The sequence below is a fragment of the Lycium ferocissimum genome, chromosome 2 (assembly GCF_029784015.1).
Source record: "Lycium ferocissimum isolate CSIRO_LF1 chromosome 2, AGI_CSIRO_Lferr_CH_V1, whole genome shotgun sequence".
NCBI classification, from domain to species: Eukaryota; Viridiplantae; Streptophyta; class Magnoliopsida; order Solanales; family Solanaceae; genus Lycium; species Lycium ferocissimum.
The window spans coordinates 50,783,604-50,805,240 of NC_081343.1; the positions used below are offsets into that span (position 1 = coordinate 50,783,604).

Consider the following 21,637-nt stretch of genomic DNA (forward strand, 5'->3'; position numbering starts at 1 on the left):
ATAGTAGTTGGATATATGACACAATGATGGTAGATACATAATAAGTTACTACACATATACACAACGATAGCATACTGTGTAATTTTTTCTTTAAATGTATAATACAATTTTCTTACACAAAATTGTTAGCATCTGTTAATAAGTTTTAATGTATGATGTTGATAGTGCTTTTGTCATGTAATATTAACTTTTATGTTCAAAAGTATTTTGCTACTAAATAATTCAAATAAGACCTAACTAATATACGAAGAAAGTTACCAAATGTTGCTTAGTATTTCTCCATGCAACTTGTGAAACCATATACAAAAAATAATCAAAATTTATAAAACTAGGAAAAGAAAAGAATAATATATATCATCTCCCTTCTCCAACTAATAAACAAATCATATTCACATGGTAACGGTAACAAAAGGAAATTTTGGGGAAAACACAACAATGCAAATACAATTATAGAAATATAACAAATTAAAATGAGAGCTTCAACCTTTGAAATAAAAAATAACATCTACTTCAAAAATCAAAAGACAAAAGAAACGTAAATAAATTTAAAAGGAAAGGAAGGAATAGCAAAGGACTTGATTTCTTTTAATTTTGATTTTAGGAATAACTTTCCAAATAAGTGAAGGACATTTGGGGAGTTGGGCTTCTTTTCACGAGCTTTTGTCTTATTTTTTTAATTATTATTTTGCGGTTTTTTCCTTTTTAAGAAACAAAGAAAAGTCACTCAAAAAACAAGCGCGCTATTACTAGAAGGATTCGAACCCACAATCCTCCCGCGAAAACTGAAAATAGAGTGGACCTCTCGCCGCAAAATCAAGAGGCTTTTTTGTTACTGGGTTCGGCTCCGTAAATCTATGAATGTTTAGTGGATTTTGTAATACAAATATACGGTTGGGAGAAAAGCCACTGGGTTCGCCCGAACCCACACCCAGCACTGTAGCTCCGCCCGCACAAACAGTTCTTTCAACTATGCCACTGTTGGATTATTTGGTGCTATTTTTTTTTTCTAATAATTGTGTTGAAATATTGAGGGAAAAAAGAAGAAGAGGAAAATACTGATTAAAATACAACATAAGTAGCTTTTGCTTCTCTTGTGTAATTTTGGGGGAGAACACTAAAAAATGAAGGAAATTTGTGATAGCACACTCTTTAAAAAAAAAAAAAATTTCTTCACTTCACAAACTAAATAAGCGGGAGGAACATTCTCTTATACTTTAGATTCTTTTCTCAAAAAAAGGGTTAAGAGTTCGTGCCTTTGTGAATTTTACTTGGCCAGGCTTGTTTTTTGTTATGCTATTGAATACGAATCCAAAGATTATATTCTTTGAATGGGTCCCTGCTGTTCATTTTTCATATCTTTTTTCCTTGAATATCTAATATTTGGACTATTTCAAGAGTAAAAGAAAAGGAGAAAAAAATGAATGGAAAGTCATTGCGCTTTGATTTGTTGTTTTCTAAAATATGTAAGATGATTGTTTTCCATAATTTTTTCTAAAATATGTCAGATAATTGTTTTCCAAAAATTCATAAGTTAAATTTATATTCTCATCAGAGGTAATTTTACATGGATAAAACACATTTATTAAGTATAATTATGTGGTTATGAGATTACTTAACAGATTCATTATGATCTTATAAAAATAATAGTAATAAAATTATTGGTACTACTGAAAGACCATATTCTAATGCAACTGAAATGTTAACGTATCATGCTACTGCCAAAACTATATGTAGCCATTCTTGTCAGATTATTAGCAAAAAAACAATTATCCCCTAATACAAGGATGTTGGAACAATTTTTAAGCATATGTTTACGTACTTTGAAAAACACGTTGAGATTGTTTTATACAAATGAATCCAATTCACAATTAACTAGTTACATAAATGCATGATATTTATTTGATTCATATAAAGTTCCATTCTTGTACAAAAAACTTTCTCCATTTAAATTTAAACTAGTATACGTACGCGCGGATAATAATAAAGAAAAGTAATAACAAAATAGGTTTTGCTAGTATTTCAATAAAGAAATAAAGATCACGTCTTGTAAAATAATAGGCGTATTTTGCTACAATAAAATTAGCTATAATATAAATGTGATTGGAGAACTTTTTTTTAAACCATAATAGTTACTCCTATAACTTATGGAAGAATTACCTAATGTAGATTAACAAAAATCAGAAAAACGAAGAATCATGGAGGAATATTGTTAATAAGTTGGACAAATAAAGTTGACAACTTTTATAACAGAGACCTAATGGTTTCTCAGATAAATTGACAGAAAATATATTTTGCAGAACCTTCCTAGATCAAAAGAACTCCACCCCCCATTATACTTCCAACTATAAAAAAAATAGGAACACTTTGCGTTGCCACCAATCCTTTGTCCCGATAGTTTAACCATTAGCTTAGGTTGCTTTCTCATTTCGTCGTTGACAACTTGTAACTTTAATTTCTAGTCATTGTAAAGCAAGTCTCATTTCGTCGTTGACAACTTGTAACTTTAATTTCTAGTCATTGTAAAGCAAGTCGGCAATGGTGCTAATGAGGAGTTAGAGAGATGCATTAATATCTAGTACTGAATGTTGTTGTTAGTTGTTAGTAAGTCGTTAGTTGTTGAGTGCTACTTTTAATTAGTTTGTACTTGTTTGAATTTGCAACTTAGTTAGAACATCTTATTTGGAAGATCTGATAGACTAAAAGGTATAAATTATCATAGTCATATACAATACACTAATTTTTATTTAAATGAAAATCGAAAGTCTTGGCAATTTGAAAGTTATATGACCGGAGTATCAACCCACTTCCTAAAAGTTTATAAATTACCTACATGGAATCTAATAACTTTTGGATACCCTAAAGACATAATATAATCTACTTTTAAAAGCGCCAAATATCTTATCGAACTATCTGGAAATGGCTATTTACGCCTGTTTCTCGTTTCAATAACACTATTTATGCCATCATAATATATCCAAAATGGCTCATTTATGCCACTCATCACTAGTTTAGCTCATTTATGCATCACCGTATCCAAAATGACTCATCCATGTCATTTTTCATTAACGCTGATTTTACAATACCAGATATGACACGTGTTATATAAATAACAAAATGTCACTACTTCCTTGTCAAGCCTGTTAAAGAGAAAAAAAAAAATAGAATGACAATTTTAATATATCCTATCACTCTAAATTATTGCTAACTAACATAAAAAAATATATTTTAAACTTTGTGCAGTCAATAATAATTTCTTAAATTTATCAATTCAATAAGTACTAATAAAAATAAAATAAAAATAAAATGATAAATTATTTTTTGATTTTCTAAAGTGTACAATTAAAAACAACAATATTATATACTCCCTCTGTCCCAATTTATATGATACCCTCTTCTTTTTAATATATCAAAAAAAAAAATGATACATTTCTATATTTACAAATAATTTAAATTAAAATTTTCTCTTTACCCTTAATGAAATAAATTACAGCCACATAAATAACTATAACTTATTTTAGAACATAAATTTTAAAAGTTTCTTAAACTCCGTGATTAATCAAACTAATATCATGCCACGGAGGGGGGTAGGATATAAGCAAAAGTGGAGAGTGGGAGTAAGAGATTAGGAAAGTAAAGTAGAAAAACCCTCGTAGAGATTTCTTCACCGTCCGGCAAGTGAGCATGAGTCGCTCAATCGTTGTCCTCTTGTTGTTGTTTCTTGTCTCAAATCCATCACCTTGTAGTTCCTCTTTTACTTTCCCATATTCCAACTACCACATCCTCCTCTCTCTCTCTCATTCCCTCTTATCCCGTGTCGCCAATCTCCGTGAAGCGCGTGGTGACTACCATGCCGCTGACCGAGCTCGATCCATTGCTAGAATATTGGAGAATGGTTTGGATATTGGTAGTTTCTGGAACATTATGTGGAGTGTTGCTTGGGATTATGATTGGAGAGATGCTGCTACCTCGTTTGATATGTCTGAGTTGAATGAAATGTTGCGTGGTCTTACTGAGTTTTCCACTGTTGGTTCCGATAGGGAAAGGGTTGACTGGATTAATCGGAATTATCATAATCTTTTGAAAGTTTCGACATCTCTTTTTGGTAGATTGAGGAAGGTCTTTCGACAATCTGTAAGTTTCTGCTTTTACTAATATCATACTGATGAATTTATCATATAATGATTTTGCGCTTTTCATTCCCTCCTAGCCACCAAAAAGAGAATCATGAGTATTTTTATTGAAGGTCAAAAAAGGATGTACTTGGACCAACAATTTCTATTTTCTGTTAAATTTGAACTTCACCCCCCAAGGGTGTGGCCAAGTGGTCAATGAAGTAGGAGGAGAACTAGTGGTGTACGCAGGATTTTTTATAAGCAGTGTTGACATCTAAAAAATAAATAAATTGATATACCAACATTATATTAATTACAATATTGAAGAAATGAGTCTTAGTTACGCTGGTCTCTATTATCCTGACTGGACAAGAAGTCAGGAAGTTCGAACCTCCACTCACAACATTTACTTTTTAGGGTGAGGCACTTTGGAGAAATGCAAAAAAAAACATGGAAAATACACTTGCTAGGCTCGAACTTGGGTGGATTCCTGCATTAGCGAGGAAACTAACCAGCGAGCCACAAAGCTACTATATTTATGGGGTGTCATTTATTGTTTATGTAGTTGAAATTCTATTTTTTCAGATTATACACACACATATATTTATAAAAAATAAATAAATTAATGAAGCAGTGTCGGATGACAACCCTTCACATAGGGTGTGTCTGCCCCTGAGGAGAATCATGAGGTCTCAGGTTCAAATTCCAGCAGAGACGAAAACACTAGGTGATTTCTCCATATCTGTAAGCTTTAGCGGGCAGAGTTACCTGGTACCTGTTCCTGGTGGGAGGTAGCAGGTATCTCGTGGAATTAGTCGCGCAAGCTGGCCCGGACACCATGGTTATAAAAAAAAGATAATAATAGAACTTCGATCAGTTTCTATGGTGGGGGCTGGGTAGTTAGTGATTAGGAGCCGTACCAGAACTCAAGTATGTCAAGTCAGTTGTTTTTGTACTTGGTCTAATATTTTTTAAGCAGGGTCCGCTGAAGGAAGTAATAGAAACACTTCAGAAGGAAGTCTTAGAAGGCGATTTGCTTAAGGACTGCCTTGAATTGGGAACTACTGATTTGAAGGGCCTACTCATGGTTTTCAAGGATATTTCTTCAAAACATACCTCTACTTCCTCTACCGGGGCAGACCTGTGACTGAGTGAAGTTGAAACCAAGGTGTTATGGTTAACTCTTAACTACGTTGTGGCTTTCCAGTGCAGTACCAACACAAGTGCAAAAAGATCAACGTAGAAGTAGCTGAACTTTTTGTTTTTCAGGCTTGTATTATAATTTGTCGGAAACAGCCTCCCTACCTTCCGAGGTAGCTGATTTTGGGTAAAGATATGAAGGAACTCAAAAAAGTATACTTTCTTACTCCTTAGACCCCACATTGTGGGATTTCACTGGGTATGTTTTTGGTGTAGTTGTTGTATTATAATTTATACGTGACTTGTTAAGAACCAAAACTATCATCTGAATGTTTTTGCTAGCATAAAAGTAGCTGATTTTGTTCAATGAAAAAAAGACTTCTTTGGTGGGACTCCTCTAGTAGTAGCTACCTGCCATGGGCTGTATAGCTATAGCAATTACGTAGTATATATTTGGGATGTAGCTATAGCAGTCAGTTTTGTCCCTTGAGGAGTCCTCTCTGCCGTTAATGTAAATTACCTAGTAAATGTTAAGTCATGTATTTGTAACAAAAATGATACTCCCTTTGTTTCAATTTATGTGAACCTATTTTCTTATTAGTCCATGCCAAAAAGAATGACCTCTTTCTATATTTGGAAACAATTTACCTTTATGCAATGATTTATAGCAATAATAAAGTATATGTGACTCATTTAACACCACAAGTTTAAAGTCTTCTCTACTTTCTTAAAAGCTAAATTCTGCTAGTAAATGGGTTCACATAAATTGAAATGGAGGGAGTATTTCCTTTGCATTTGCCCAAATTGAAGTATCAATTGTCTTTCCAGGCAGGGCAATCTGAATTTTCCTTGCCTTAAGACTTGGAGGAAGGTTCTTGTGTTGGGTAATGCAATGATTTGCTTGCCCAGGCGTTGTTCATGGTGACCTACTCTCAAAAGGCTTTTATATTGTGAAAGAAATTAAGAAATTGCAAATTATGATTCTATCAAGTGTTATTCTGCTCTACTAGCATTTGCTGCATGTCTCACCATAGAGCAAGATATAGTAGCATGAAAAATGTGATGGATGGGATGATCATCATCACTCCTAAGGACAAGGGAAATCAAAATGGCAATGATGTTTTTAGCTTGGTTTGGTGTGGGGAACTGTTCTACTATCTGGTCTAGCAAGGTTTAGGCAAGAATACATAATTAGCCCGACTATTGTCAAATAGCTTGATTTTAAGTTCTGAGTTGCCCAAGCATCTCCTCCTCTGTCGACGGTCAGCCACATTGATGTGTTTAACTTTAGTCTTGCTATCATGATTGGAAAACTGATTAACTCGTGGACTAGTAGAACCCTATAATGGAGAAAGGAGTTTGAACTACTGAAGGAATTTGAAGCATTGAGAACTAATGGTCCTGTACATGTAAGGCCAAGTTTCCTTTTTGAATAGCCCTGAAATGTGTGAACACCTTTATATAATGGGAAATGATTTATGCAGCACGGACAGATTCATATCACGTGCAACTGCAGCTTCAAACTGAAATCATGATATGATGTTATATAATATATGCTACCGTCCTACAGAAATTGGCGTTGACTACTGAAATTTCGTGTGAAATTTTTTGTAAATACTAGCGTGAGAGTCAACCTTGAAACTTCATCTCGAAGAACCTAGTTTGATATAGATAAACATAAAATTATGCAGGAGTCTGCTGCGTAGCTAGCTCAGTACTTCTAGGCTTGTCGGCGTACTGCTAATCTTTCTTTTTTTGATTCCTCGTAAGGCAGTAGCACTTACTATCATTCATGGTATTGCTAAAAAATTCAAGAAGTAGGAATTATGAAACCATTAGAAAAGACATTCTTCAAAAAGATCTGTGATTCCATCAAAGTGACAGAATTTCAGAATAGGCGTGTTGATAATTGCATGTTTGGTTTGTATTGCCACGAAGAGTTGAACAACAGGAAAGTGCAATGCTCTCTTCCTTTCCTGCCTCCCGGGGCCCCTTCTAAAAAACTAACCCACATCAGAAGCTTTATGCCATCCATTTAGTTTCCCATTGCTTCAACTAATTTTGTACTATCCTTAGTTGTGTCCTTTACTGTGGATTAGTTTCTGGTTTCCATATTCTCTGCTTTTGTGTTATTGTTATATACCAGAAATTCATATTTTGGTCTGAATTTGCATGATTTAAGCTGGCAGCTACTTCATTTCAGCTACAATAACCCATATTTGTTGGATATCTGTATGCCAAGCTCTGAATTTTGTTGTATAAGTGAAAAAAGCTTTGCCATCCTTGTTTGTTTGGCTGTATATTATTTGATACTTTGTGTGCCCAGAACTTATATTCCTAATGCATTATGGTCTATGCTTTTGAACTTCTTCTAAGGAGTTAGCTGGCATAAACGGGTCAAATTTATTTGTTCTGGGATTTGGTTTTTCATGTCAAGTATCTTAGTGATCTTTTCATCCTGAAGAAAAGCGTATAAGCTTGTACATTAGATAAGACACAATAGCAGCTTTAATTACAGTGACCTCATAGTGAAGCGCACATTATTTTTCTAGTTTCTTGAGCGCGATTTCTGTCTTATCCTCTTTAAGTTTTGTCAAATGCATTGGTTTGTCACACATACTGTGCTGAGAAGATCAGTCATTTCTTAAAGTATTCCACCGATGGCTATAAAAGGTTGAGGGTTAATGAACTAAGCACACTTTGACCAATTTTGGTCCATGTGACATGTTTACACTTTTAGGATAAGGTGGAAATTTATGAGGAAGGATGACGGAGGGACAAAAAACCCGTGAAACGAGTATTACATAATGATTACTATTGCTTTTCGCATAATATCAGTTTTTTTTCCAAATTAAATTCATGTTGAAACACAATTGTGTGGGCATCGACCTCTGGAAAATGAAAAGCTCTGAAGGTTAACTTGAGGACTTGGGGGTATTTGATTATTTGCAGGATGTCTCAAGTTTGAAGATTGAAATTTGATTCAAGAACGAAAGGTAGTAAAATTAAGTCCATTGAGTTCATGAGCTGAAGAAGCATCTAATGGCGAGCTAGTAAAAGAGGACTTAAGAACTCAATTCCAAGGTGGAGAGAACTAAACAAAAGGCCCAAAAGACATGCCTGCTTCTTTATGGGCTAAGCTGCTCATAAGCATATAATTCAAAGCCCACTAAAGAAATCTGAAGTGGGTCAGTTGCACTTTTGTCTGTATTTAATTTTTGGTCCTCACGACAAACAATTTTTTTGCGGGGTATAAGATTATTTTCGCATCATGATATCCCGCAAGTTATGCCCTTGTCCTTGAAGAACTTATGTCCCGCTAGGCATAAGTTCAATTTTGAAGGGCAAAAAATTAAAGACCAGCCCATTTCAACGGCAAACCGTGCATTTCTTCATCTGAAGACTGAAGTTTAGCAATTTGAGGTTTGCTAGGTATATGATATAAGATTGAAGAACTACACAAGTGTGTTGATCTGAAGCCTGAAGATCCAATATCTTAAAGTTTCTGACTATGGAAACTCGACTAAATTCTTGTGAATAGTTGAGTGAATTCTATATGACATAATAAAGAACAGTAACTTCCAAGTAATAGATTAATATTTGGATGATCACCTGTGAAAATTTCTCAAGAAATTATAATAAAGAAAAGTTTATACATGTGCAAATGATCGCACAAGCACAGCGAATTTTTTCTCCTTCCTATTTGCTATTTTGAACCACTTGTAGTGGATAAGATTCCTCTCTATCTGTCAAGGTAGGGGTAAGGTCTGCATATACTTTACCCTCTTCAGATCCCATTTTTGGGACTATACTGGGTATGTTGTTGTTAGAGTGGATAAGATTCATTCAAATAGAGAATTCAAGTGAAATTATTGTGGAGTATAAAAATGCCTTTTAACTGCTCATCTATGTTAGGACGAGCATATAGGTAGATGATTTAAGTAGGTAGGTACTTTAAAAATGCAAAACGTACGTTTGTATATTCCTCTCATCAACGGTCTAATAATGGGACAAGTCTTTTATGGGTTTGACTTGGGAAGGTTGTACAGATCGTGTTGTTTTAAAAGGTGGGAGCGTGAGGCGGGGCGTTTTACTTAGCATGGGGTGGGGCGTAAGCCCCGAGGCATGGAGCGTAAGCCCCATGGATCTTAAATTTTTTAATTTATAATGTAGTAAAATAGTATAATAACACAAAATAAATATAAAAAATATACATTAATAATTTTAAAAAATTAAAAACATGATTAAAGAAACTCATAGAAAAGAAAACTTCTACCATGATTTTACAAGTATAAATAATGCAATGATATAAAAGCTATTATGAGAAGCAAATCAACTCTAAAATCTTAACTTTCAGACAATAAAAGAATCACAATTTCTTAAAATACATTACTATCATGCTATGCAATTTACCTCCATGAAAGAAAATTATCAATAAACATGTATTATAATTAAAATAAGACTTTACTCCTTCATAAATAAAAATAAAATTACTTTCATATTGAGAAATAAACGTGAAGACCGATGACAAGTGAAGATGTAAAATTCGGTTATTTATTTTTAAAAGAAATTGTTAATTGATATTCACCCTCACGGTGTTCTCAAATAGTAAATATGCAATACTACAACTTGTAATTTGAGTTACTCTCAATCTTCTTAGTTCTATGGATGAAAAACCTATGAAGCATCATTTATATATTGAAGAATTATGAGGGTCAACAGTGTTACTGAGGAATTCTACACATAATTTGTGTAAGAACTATAAGGCGAGCCCCGAGCGCTAGGCGTTAGGCGTATTTAGGGCGTACAGCCGGGGCGCTATAAGCCTCATAGAACTAAGCCCCACATGTGAGTCCCGGGGCGTTTTCCCAGTGCCCCGCCCCGGGGCGAGTCCCAAAACTGCCTTTTAAGACACTGGTCCAGATGTATACCATGTGCATTATTATAAATGACAGTTTTTTGCTGTTGAATCTTGGGCGTCCTCTAATTTTGACATTTTTTACGGTTGAAAAATCATTGATTATGAAAAGTATGCATTTATTAAGTTGTTAACGCCATGAGTGATGTGTCAAGGTCTTGCAGAGGATTTTATTACGTACAAAGACTCCAAATACCATTAGGATAAGTAAGAGATCTGCCGGATAAAATAGATTTAAAATCGTTGAATTAGTGTGAGGATTTAGGTTATTATAACGATCAAGAGAGCTCAGTAGTTGGGCTCGATAGATTATGGATTTTTAAATTGATTAAAATACATCATATATTTTAGCAGAAAAATGGTTGAAGAGCTTACCTAGTGAAAAATCGTTTTATTTAATGGTCTAATCCAACAAGTACTTATAGATAGATTAACTCTAAAAATGTGTAAGCCAACTTTCATTTTCCGTTCTACTAGTGTAGTGCTGAAGAAAAAAATGATAGTAATGGAAAAAGCAAAACAACTTTGCCTAACCCATTCTGATCAATGATTCAATACTGCTAGAATATCAAGAATAATCATGTTCCAACGCGCACTCCTAATAAATATTTATCCGTACTCGGTATTTATATTAAGTTAAAAAATTTAATCTTAATAATTAACAATTAAAATAGAATACATATCAATTAACGTCCTATATAGTTAACTGATAAATGTGAACACATATGTACCAATTAATTGATTAAATATAAATACCTAGAGTGAATAACTTTTTACCCTTGGCTGCCGCCCCTTTAATCCCACTAAAACGAAAGGTAAAAAGAAAAAGGCATCTCAATGAAGATGTATACCTACTGATGAGATATGTCGGCAAGTATATCAATATGCAATAAATTTCAGCATTCCAATTTAATCATCTTCAAAAACCATGTGACTAGTAATTTTACGTGCATTCAATACCCTAGCTAGGAGGGTCCCTTTCCATATTTATATCTTCATAACTTCCCTTCATAAATCCCAACACTCAATTCATTTCTCCACTCCCCTCCACGTTAAGCTTGTTCTTTTTGTGTGACCAAGTCGTTCTCATTTACTTGACCTTTTCCACAGGATAATTTAATGCAATATGCTTCATATACAGATTTAATGCAATATGCTTCATATACAGCTTTCTCTGTCTAGTCTAGTTTAATTTGAATAGCAATATCTTTTACGAACAACCTGATCGCAAGAATTAATAGTTACTCATCAACTTTTTCTCATAGGCATGTTATAACTTGTTAGTCTTGTATAGCTCTTTTGTACATATGACTGATTGATTGTGGTGGTGAATCTTAGACTAGATGCAAAAGGTACAACAAATTTCACTGTGTCGAACTCGGACCATATATAAATATGTGTGTTTGTGTGTGGAAATAGTAACAACTTCGCTACTGATTTTTAAAATTCGAAGTCACGATTTTATTACCACTGATTTAAAAGATAACATATTGAGGAGGAGGGTCGTGCCTGACCTTCCAGTACAAGATGTTAATATGACAAAATATGCATAACAGTGGCAATAAAGATGGGATGCTCAAGGTGACTCAAAGATAAAGTTTGATCTTCGATCTCTTCTTGACTCTGGAAGTAGAAAATTGCCGTTTATGAATATTCAAAAGGCCTCTAACGTGTCTAGGCATGGTAACAAAATGTCTATACATATAATATTACATGGTCATTTTAAGTATAATTGTTTGGAAATACTTGTTATTTCTCTAATACCTAGCTTGCCAATTCACTGTTTCATTTCATAAGAGAAAGACTTGCCTTGATATTTTAACAATATACTTTTGAATTGACTTAGGGCCATGATCATGTAAGAGTCGAATCAACGGGCCCTGGGCAAGCTACTTAAGTCATATAAATTGAAACTGTGGAGGAAGAATGAAAGAGCGTTGGCCTGCTGGCAGCATGCAATAAAGGAGCTGATGAATTAATTATTACACGCCATACCATACTTACAATCATTGAGACTATGATTTCTGTAGCAGCTTAACTACTACCATGGAATTCACAGTGATTCTTTCCACCAAAATAAAAACTGAAGTTCCATGCACATGCACATCATTTTCAGAGACATTGGAAATCTGTGAAACTAAAATTAAAGTTAGTACAGTGTTAGTCATTATTGAATCTCACTGCTCACACTTTCTCCGCCGCGTGAAAAATAAATGCACCCAGCTCACTTCTCATCTGTCTAAATTTAATGACGGACTTTTAATAATGAATTAAAAGCTTCACAGTACTCTTTTGGTTTTTTTGTCTCTCACAGTCTCACTCATTGACCTCATCACACATATTATATAAACCAGACACTCGTTTGAAGCTTTTCCTCCAAGCTAGTCCCCAAGACTCTTGTATTTTCTTACTTTTCTCTCATTGTTTCTTGAATTGATATAATGGGTGCTGGGGAAATAAGGAGATGGATAGTGGTGTATGTAGTGGTGCTTTTAGGATTGAATTTGGGAGAATATTATGGGGTTAAAGGAGATCCCCAAGTGCCTTGTTATTTTATATTTGGTGATTCTTTGGTGGATAATGGGAATAACAACAATATTCAGTCTTTAGCTAGGGCTAATTACTTGCCTTATGGTATTGATTATCCAGGTGGTCCTACTGGCAGGTTCTCCAATGGCAAAACTACAGTTGATGTCATTGGTAAGTATCTCTCTGAGTTGTTTTCCTCTGTAATATATTTTTAGGCCTGGTCCGATTTTTTTTGAAGTAACGTAACTTATTCAACGTGACTTCAAGTTTTCAGTTAGCTATTGTATTGGTACTACCAAAAGAGTCTGCAAGCTGTAGCTTATTCCAAGTTATAATTAACGTACTCGGATACTACTACATATATCTTACTCTGCATGTATCTAAATTCTAAAGCACCACTTGCTCCTTCCACTTAGCTTATAGGAGTAGATAAGATTCCTATGTTACATTTTTTTTTTTTTTACGTAGATCTCGTATTCTACATTAATTAAGAGGGATCCGGTATTTTTGTTTTTGTTGATTTAGTGTACTCCGTAATAAATTTGTTTAAAGCCATGTTGGGGATGTTATGTATGAATGTATGATACTATTAAATCTTGAAAAAGAAGTCGTACCTAATATTAAGTGAAAAAGAAGATTGAAACTAAGGCATAAATCTAGCTTTCCATTTTAAAGAGGAAAAAGAAAAGGTTGAGAAAGGTGGCTATAAATAAGGAGTGGCATTAAGTGAAAAATGTTAATGGGACAATAAAGGCCTTGGCTTTCGTTTTCCACTTTTTCCTTTTAATAATTTTGCCGAAAGGGAATTAAAAAGTCTTACCATAATATTGTGTTATTTGAATATATATACAGCTGAGCTTTTGGGGTTCGACGATTATATTCCACCCTATGCATCTGCAAGGGGTGAAGACATACTCAGAGGTGTTAATTATGCATCTGCAGCTGCTGGAATTAGAGACGAAACTGGCCAGCAATTGGTAATTATTCTACTTGCCTTTGATTTTCTTGGGATTTTTGTGCATTAATCTTTTGTTATTTTCATATAACTGAATTCTTGTTTACAAAATCTATATAGGGAGCGAGGATTAGCTTTGGTGGGCAGGTAAATAATTACCGGAACACAGTGCAACAAGTGGTGCAAATACTTGGAGATGAAGATTCAGCTTCTAATTATTTGAGCAAGTGCATTTACTCAATTGGACTGGGCAGCAATGACTATCTCAATAATTATTTCATGCCTATTTATTACTCCACTAGTAGACAATACAATCCTGAGCAGTATGCTGATGTTATTATTCAACAATACACTCAACAATTGAAGGTGAGTTGAAGTCTTTGAGTTAGCTGATTAAAAGGAGATGATAAATATCACGTGATGAAATTCACTTTTAGATGTTGAAGTTCATTTTAGTAAATACACAGTTATGTGTGTAGATAAAAGTGCTTATCAAACTTATAATAATCAGTAAAGTGTTTGGTCAAAAGGTATTGATAACTACTTTTTATTGTTATAATGAATTAAACGTCCTTGAAATTATTTACACATATAACCTTAGAAGTACTTTTACATGAAAAAAAAGGACAAATGACGTGAATAAGATAGAGAGAAAATTACAAGCTATATTTTAGGAACAGTAGTTGGGAGACTAAAAAAGATATTATGAATAAAATCCTAAAAGGTTTGATCAAACCAAAAACGCAAAAGGTTTATAAGCTGTAGATTATAAGTTGGGCGACGACTATCAGTGCCAACTCTAATTGGGCTTTTGCATTTTTTGTGTATTGCATCAGTCTTTGTACGACTACGGAGCAAGGAAGTTTGTCTTAATTGGAGTGGGCCAAATTGGTTGCAGCCCAAATGCTCTGGCCCAAAACAGTGCTGATGGCAAAACCTGTGCAGAAAATATAAATGCTGCAAACCAGATATTCAACAGTAGGCTAAGGGGTCTTGTGGATGAGTTCAACAGCAATACACCAGATGCCAAATTCATCTACATTAATGCTTATGACATCTTCCAGGATTTAATTGACAACCCCTCAGCATTTGGTAATATTTCTTCTCTCTACTATTGTGTGTGACAAATGTTATGCCTCTTTTTCTTTTTCGGAACAGACTAAAAAAGAAAGAATTTCAAATAAATTGTAACTAAGGGAATACTTCATTGAGCCTTGAAAATTCTTTTCCAAATTGGCTAACATTTGACTTTTTAAAAACTTTCAGGATTTAGAGTGACGAATGCGGGATGTTGTGGAGTAGGAAGAAATAACGGGCAAATAACATGTCTTCCACTACAAAATCCATGCCCAAATAGAAATGAATACCTATTTTGGGATGCATTTCATCCAGGTGAAGCTGCAAATACAATTGTTGGGAGGAGATCATACAAAGCTGAAAGGCCATCAGATGCTTATCCCTATGATATTCAACGCTTAGCTCAACTCTGAAGATAAGAGATGAGGCTAAATCAAGATCAATATGAAATATATATTCTTGTGGAATTTCTATTATTATTGTCCTATAAATATGTATTCTGAGTTGCTAATTAATTTTATTATTTGACAAATGTTGTAACTTTGTCCTACATGTGAGTTTGAACAACTTTGCTTCTTTATTTTGTTCCTTCTTTTCATCAATAATTGTATGTAGATTTTCTCATTAACAACTTCTTTCTCGAGTCACTAGTAAATTCTACCGTTTGATGAATTTTTGCAGTACTTTCTTATAGTGGAACAATATCGTTTTAGTGATTTACTTTTAACTCGCTTCACATTTACTTGAAGGAAGTGAGCTTCAATATTGCTGAAACGAAATACATGGCGTATTATGTAACCAAACGTAAGTCGTAAAAAGTAAAAACTGCAATATGCCAAAGAGAATCCCCTAGTTGTATCCCCTATTTCTCCAAGAAGTTCTTAATCACAATCTATCCCTGTCATTTGTCTAGCAGAGTGGTTAAGGCTCTACTACTCAATTTGACTGTCTAGGATGAGACTCTCAGTCTGAAAACAGAACTATTTTGTCTTTGGACCCTATGGTCTGACTAATTCAGGTTTATGCTGCGTAAGATGCATTTAAGAGGAACTCAAAATCTTTGATTAAAGGTGGAGAAATATCTCCCATCCCACCATATCACTTGATGGCAGGATGAGACTCAATCAGGTAAGTAGTTGGCACCATACTATCTTTTTCCGATGAAATTATCCTTCCAAAAGAGAAAACTAGGCTAGGACTGGTCATACTATACGCCTAAAATGAAATTAATTAGCAGTGAAATTAGTCTCATTGTACCTAATTCTAAGACTAGGCAATTGGCTTTTATCCAAATGAAAGGGCCCTTTGCATCTCTAGGAATATTATGAAAGGCAAAATACATAGAAGCTTTGATCCGATCCCTTATCGTCAGTGTTTTAAAAGGCAGTTCCGGGACTCGCCTTGAGGCTTACGTGTGGGGCTCAGTTCTGTGAGGCTTACGCCCTAAGCGCCCGATTGTACGCCCTAAACACGCCTAACGCCCAATGCTTACGGGTTGCCTAAGAGTTCTTACACACACTATTTAATTTGTACGCGCTTCGCGCGGTCATAAAAAAATGATAAAAATGACTAAGTAATTATTGTTATAAATTTTATAATAAAAATTAAAGTGACTAATTAAATGAGTAACATAAACAATAGAAATACTATTTGTAAAGTCCTAGTCTAAAGTGATAGCCTCTGTAGCCAAAAAAACAAAAAAAAAACTTAACATAATAATGTGCATAAGATTTTTCTGGTATCTACAAATTGAATGCCACATACAACAACAATAACAACATACCCAGTGTAATTCCACAAGTGTGATTTCAGAAGGGTAGGATGTGTTTCTTATCTTACCACTATCTTTGTAGGATAGAAAGACTGTTCCCAACAATAATTTAGCAACACTTATATCTACAGCAAAATTCTTCTGTTTTACAATGCTCAAGATCTTCTTCAACAATCAAGAATGCATCCTCCACATTTGTCGCTTCCAACACATATGTCTCTATGCATCCTTTCCGCCAATTTTTTAGCATCCTCGGTAGGATATATTGATCACGATCGTATTCCTATCAACATGGGTAGGACTCCACTTATTTGGGTGCCAATTCTACCTATCTAAAGATGACAAAGAGTGACAAAATTAATTACAAAATTATTAAGTATCTATACTTACTAAGATTATTTGTATCCTATTTGCAAATGGAGAACTTTTTTCGTCTTGCAAATAATACTTGATCAAATCCTTAAGAGAAAGTTAAACACAAATTCATTACATTTTCAGGAATTACAAGAAGCATCAAATTTTCTGTGTTAGTACAAAATTAAAGAAACAAACCTCATATATAGCTGAAGAAAGAAGTCATCTCTTATTGGGAATTAGGAGAAGCAACCTCAGTGTACATAGTTCGTCTTTTTCATTCCACAGCCTTCAACATAAAGATAGTCCAAATTATTGTACGCAATATAAATTTAGCAAGCCACTGATCGGTTGCTTTGTTAAAGCTTCTTTTCACTTCAAATATGCCTTAATTATACAGTGTACTTACAGTTATAACTTCCTTTGGCTGCACTAGAGACCCCTAGCATTCTTCACAAGACGTTGTTGAGGTTGTGATGGCCAGGACACAGGTTGCCTGAGGATGAGGGGAAAAAATAATGGGAATCAGAACTGTGTGAATAAAATATAGGAGCACATCTCATACAAAATACCAACCAGAAACTTCAGTTTTAGTTGGCTTCTCTTTATGACTCCCTGCAAACAATCTATAGGTTTCAAGGATCTAGAATTCCTTGGTTGGTTGCAAACTTTGTTTTGGAATCTTTAATTACAGTCCTCATCCCCCTATCCCTTCAGATATGCTTTAATTATACAGTGTATTACAGTCCAAACCTGATGGTAACACATCTTGGCGTGATCATGCTTTAGTCCTCATCCTCGGATCCCCTCATGACTCCCTCAAGAATTCCTTATCATCCTCTGTTCCACATCACAATTGATTCAATCACAGGTAAGTAGTCCTTTGATTTGATATCATCATTTTTGGACTCTATTCATATGATAAATAGTGGAGTAATAACTTTCAGCAGTTACATTTTTTAATGTTATGAGCATTTAAATTGAGCAGTTTCAATTATCATTGCATATGACATTTATTTTTGGGAGGGCTAATTGCAATTAGACGGTAATTTATCAAGAACCAAAGGTATTAGTCATTTAATAATTGCATTAAAATGATGGAAAAACCCTATAAAATGTCAAAAAAGGCAGAAAAAAGAAAAATAGTAATGCTGGCCATAGAGAGGTGCCACATCACCTTGTCTATGCCTAGCTTTATATTATATATAGATATAGATTATGTGTCAAATTCCCCAGTTATCATTATTGACCCTCATAATTCTTTATTAAATGAATGATGCTTAATAGTTTGCTTCATCTATAGAAATGAGACGATTGAGAATAACTCAAATAATGAATCGTAATATTGTCTATTTACTATTTGAAAACACTGCGAGCATAAACATCACTTAACATTTCTTCACTTGCCATTAGTCTTCACGTTTTTGTCATGTGTCTCAAAATTATCATAGTTTATTATTTTGCTATTTGAAAGTAATTTTATTTTTATCCATGAAGGAGTGATGTTTTAATTATAATTTAATAAAGTTTATTGATTATTTTCTTTTAGGGAGGTAAATTGCATAGTATATATGATAGTAGTATGCTTTAGAAATTGTGATTCTTTACAAACCATTTTTTAACCCCTTAACTTTTAAATCATTGCAATTATTTATACTTGTAAAATCATGTTAGAAGTTTTGCTTTCTGTAACACCTCGTAACTTCGGACGAAGCTTGAATCATGACATGATAATATAATGGAACCAATATAAGGGTTATAGGAAGCGTTTTGAAAACCAATTAAGTCATAAGAAATGTCTTTGGGAAAAAACAAAGTTGAAAACGCTCTGGAGGCATGTTTGCAAGTGAGTTTATAGAAGGTCTTACTTCCAACGATCATAACCCCATTATTAATTGAGAATTTGGGAAAACTTCCTTGATGAAAGTTGTAGACCATTGAAATACCTTTCCAACGGTATCTTACGGGGGTCAAACGGACATACGTGTAAAAAGTTATGGCCATTTTACGACGGAGTTCGATTGAGAAAATCGCCTCGTCACCGGATGCGACGGAAGGTGCGACTCGCGGACACGACATGCGCACGCCACGGTCCGTCGCAAAGTTGTATTAGAGAGATTTTGTCCGGACTTTTCAGGACTACTTTAAATAAGACCCAACTCGTCCAAAATCATATTTTCATCATTCTTAGTCAAGAAAACCTCAGAATACTCTCTAACCTTCATCCACACGAAAATTCAAGGGAAATCCATAATCAATAACACCAAATCCATGAACCCAAGTGTATGAAACCTAGCCAAAGTTCATCTAATTCAAGAAAACCCAAGGGAAGTGAAGTAGGGTTTGGTGCTAGAGGAGTAACTCCAGCTCAGACTTGTTCAACCACTACCTAAGGTAATGTTTCTACTCTCTAATCATCTATAGTTGCGAATTGATGAGTCCTTGGGAGGATAGTAAATAGATTTGGTAAAGAGAATTATATGAACTATGCTAGGGTTTTTGGATTGTTGACTTGGGATTGTTGTATTCGTGTGGTTGATGAAGAATGATGTTAATTACATCTAATTGAGATTGTAGAATCGGCTAGAAGTAATAGAGATGGGAAATTGGTGAAGAAAACACCATTAATGAGGGTTGTGGAGCTTCGCCCACCAAGTGTTTGATAAAATGCTTAGATGAACAAAGCGTGGACATTGTTGCTAATATAGAATCTATGACTTTGTATTATTATAGATCAAAGTTGAAGGGATTGAAGGACATTGTGATACGCCCAAAAGCGGGGAAGTTAAGGTATGTAGAACTTCCGTCCACACTGGGAATCTCTACGTTCTTCCCCATGCTCCGTTTCATGATATTCATGAAGTTCAAACCCTAGGGCATTAAAACCAACATATTGGTAGCCGTATTTATGTATTTATACATGAACTTTGTATCTATATTCGTTATTGTATTCCTAATCTTCCATTACGGTTATTAGGAACCTACTAATCCATGAATCATGAATTCTTCTCATGTGTTCGCATTATGTTATATGAAATTTTATGATTTTATGTAGCAAGTTACAAAGCATGTTTTCAAGTCAAATTATATATCTATATATATTTATGAACTATTGTTTCTACTCACGAATCAAGAAACATGTTTGCAAGATTATGACAAGTTATCTCATGAAACCATATTACAAGTTATTTCGTGAAATCATGATTACAAGTTATTTACAAGTTATTTCACGAAAATCATGCTTTAGCCAACTATATCATGTTCATGTTTTTGGGATTGCTTAGTTAACGAGAAGGCTCGGATAGCTCGAAACTACGTTGCCGTAGGATAAGGGTTGTCGCAAGTAGGCAACACCTTCGTTATGCGGTTGGATCCTTACATGCTATTATTACTTAAATCTCATATCCCCTGGGCAAGGTGTGAGTGTTCTCACGGTAGGGGCGCAAGTACCCGCATCATGTTGTCGGTTACACTATAGCATTCCCCACGTTACAGAAGTTTTATATACATGTATTTTCATTGAATTCTTGTTTTCGAGACTTTACTCACGTTTCGTACTCATGTTCGAGTTACATTCGGTTTCGAGTTCATGTTACGTTCTATACCTATGTATGCCATGTTAACCCTTATTTCGGCGGGTTTTACATACTAGTACTATTCACCATGTACTAACGTCCCTTTTGCCGGGGCACACTTGCTTGGTCTGGATATCGATTTTCGGGAACATACGCTGCACGATGGGATCACCCCCGTATCGGCTTATTGGTAGCCCCTCCTACTCGGGGGTTCGACATGGAGTCTTGATATTTAGTATGCAGTTATGGTAGTCCAGGGCCATGTCCTGGTAGTTAGTATTCAGACATGTTTAGAGGTTTCATAGACAGATGTTAGTTTCCAGAGTCAGTGGTGCATTCATGATTACAAACTATTATGTTTTCATAATATTTCATGCTATGAGATGGTTTCAAGATTTTATTCCGCAAATTATATTTTTATGATTTATTTAAATTGCATCATATAGATTCTATTGTTTGATGCCCATGTTGATAAGCAAGCCATGAGGTTCGCTCGGACACGTACGAGCAAGGCCCGAGTGCCGTGTTACGTCCGAGGCCATGGTTCGGGGCGTGACAAAACTTGGTATCGAGCCTAGGTTCGAGAGTCTTTAGGAGTCTATGGCCGTGTCAGGGGGTCATTTATATGTGTGAGGGCCCCATACATATAAACGATTGACCAAGACATTCGAGATTTGTCTCATTTCTTTCCACTCTAGATCGTGCCATGAAGCTTAGAGCAATAAGTAAGCTTTCTCTTTATCTCGAATTACGTACGTTTCGAATGCGCGGGAGATGAACGAGGTAATTCAAGGTCCAAGTAAGGATATTTACCCATAGGGGGTACAATTATGCAATACTAACGGTAACGAATGAGACAAGTGCTATTGAAAGTGGAATACAATGTAAGTTGCTCGAGAAGGGGTGTAGTGGAATGAATGGTATGTTGAATGAAATTAATGTCCTTGAGCATGGAATAAAACGAGGAGAGGATATTAGAGAAATTAGAAAAAGGAGCCAAGTCAACAAGAAAAAGGTAAATTATGGAGCATCTCGGGAAGGGTGGCGGGCGAGTTTTCTATCGAGGTCATTAGGACCAGCTCCCCGTTCGCGATTCTGATTGAAAGGGAAAATAAACGGGAAAGTGTAACGGTACGGTTGATTTGGACATATGAGGTAAGTCGAGTCGTGTTTTTATCTTGTGTTGAAATTGGGAGCCACGTGTGG

At 34.8% G+C, this 21,637-nt stretch overlaps 2 protein-coding genes and 2 long non-coding RNA genes across 5 annotated transcripts; 3 read left to right on the forward strand and 1 right to left on the reverse strand.

Moving 5' to 3' along the window:
• Window positions 1-3,560: 3,560 nt before the first annotated feature.
• Window positions 3,561-5,361, forward strand: LOC132043383 (uncharacterized). Of its 2 annotated transcripts, XM_059433889.1 has the most exons (3): window positions 3,561-4,131; window positions 4,530-4,635; window positions 5,036-5,361. In XM_059433889.1, the coding sequence occupies exons 1-3, from the start codon at window positions 3,682-3,684 to the stop codon at window positions 5,257-5,259; spliced, it is 780 nt and encodes a 259-aa protein (XP_059289872.1). In that variant the 5' UTR covers window positions 3,561-3,681; the 3' UTR covers window positions 5,260-5,361. The 2 variants fall into 2 exon arrangements, with proteins under 2 accessions (XP_059289872.1, XP_059289877.1); XM_059433894.1 differs by lacking the exon at window positions 4,530-4,635 and having other exon boundaries at window positions 3,566-4,131; window positions 5,092-5,361.
• Window positions 5,362-5,484: 123 nt separating this feature from the next.
• LOC132048157 (uncharacterized) lies at window positions 5,485-5,821 on the forward strand. Its single transcript, XR_009412918.1, has 2 exons — window positions 5,485-5,694; window positions 5,730-5,821. It is a non-coding gene; the product is annotated as an uncharacterized LOC132048157 (long non-coding RNA).
• Window positions 5,822-12,535: 6,714 nt separating this feature from the next.
• Window positions 12,536-15,311, forward strand: LOC132043399 (GDSL esterase/lipase At5g45670-like). Its single transcript, XM_059433897.1, has 5 exons — window positions 12,536-12,870; window positions 13,552-13,676; window positions 13,775-14,020; window positions 14,491-14,746; window positions 14,921-15,311. The coding sequence occupies exons 1-5, from the start codon at window positions 12,612-12,614 to the stop codon at window positions 15,142-15,144; spliced, it is 1,110 nt and encodes a 369-aa protein (XP_059289880.1). The 5' UTR covers window positions 12,536-12,611; the 3' UTR covers window positions 15,145-15,311.
• Window positions 15,312-16,465: 1,154 nt separating this feature from the next.
• Window positions 16,466-17,500, reverse strand: LOC132048158 (uncharacterized). The gene is made up of 3 exons (XR_009412919.1): window positions 17,266-17,500; window positions 17,055-17,145; window positions 16,466-16,834 (listed from the first exon to the last, which is right to left on the reverse strand). It is a non-coding gene; the product is annotated as an uncharacterized LOC132048158 (long non-coding RNA).
• Between the last annotated feature and the right edge of the window lie 4,137 nt (window positions 17,501-21,637).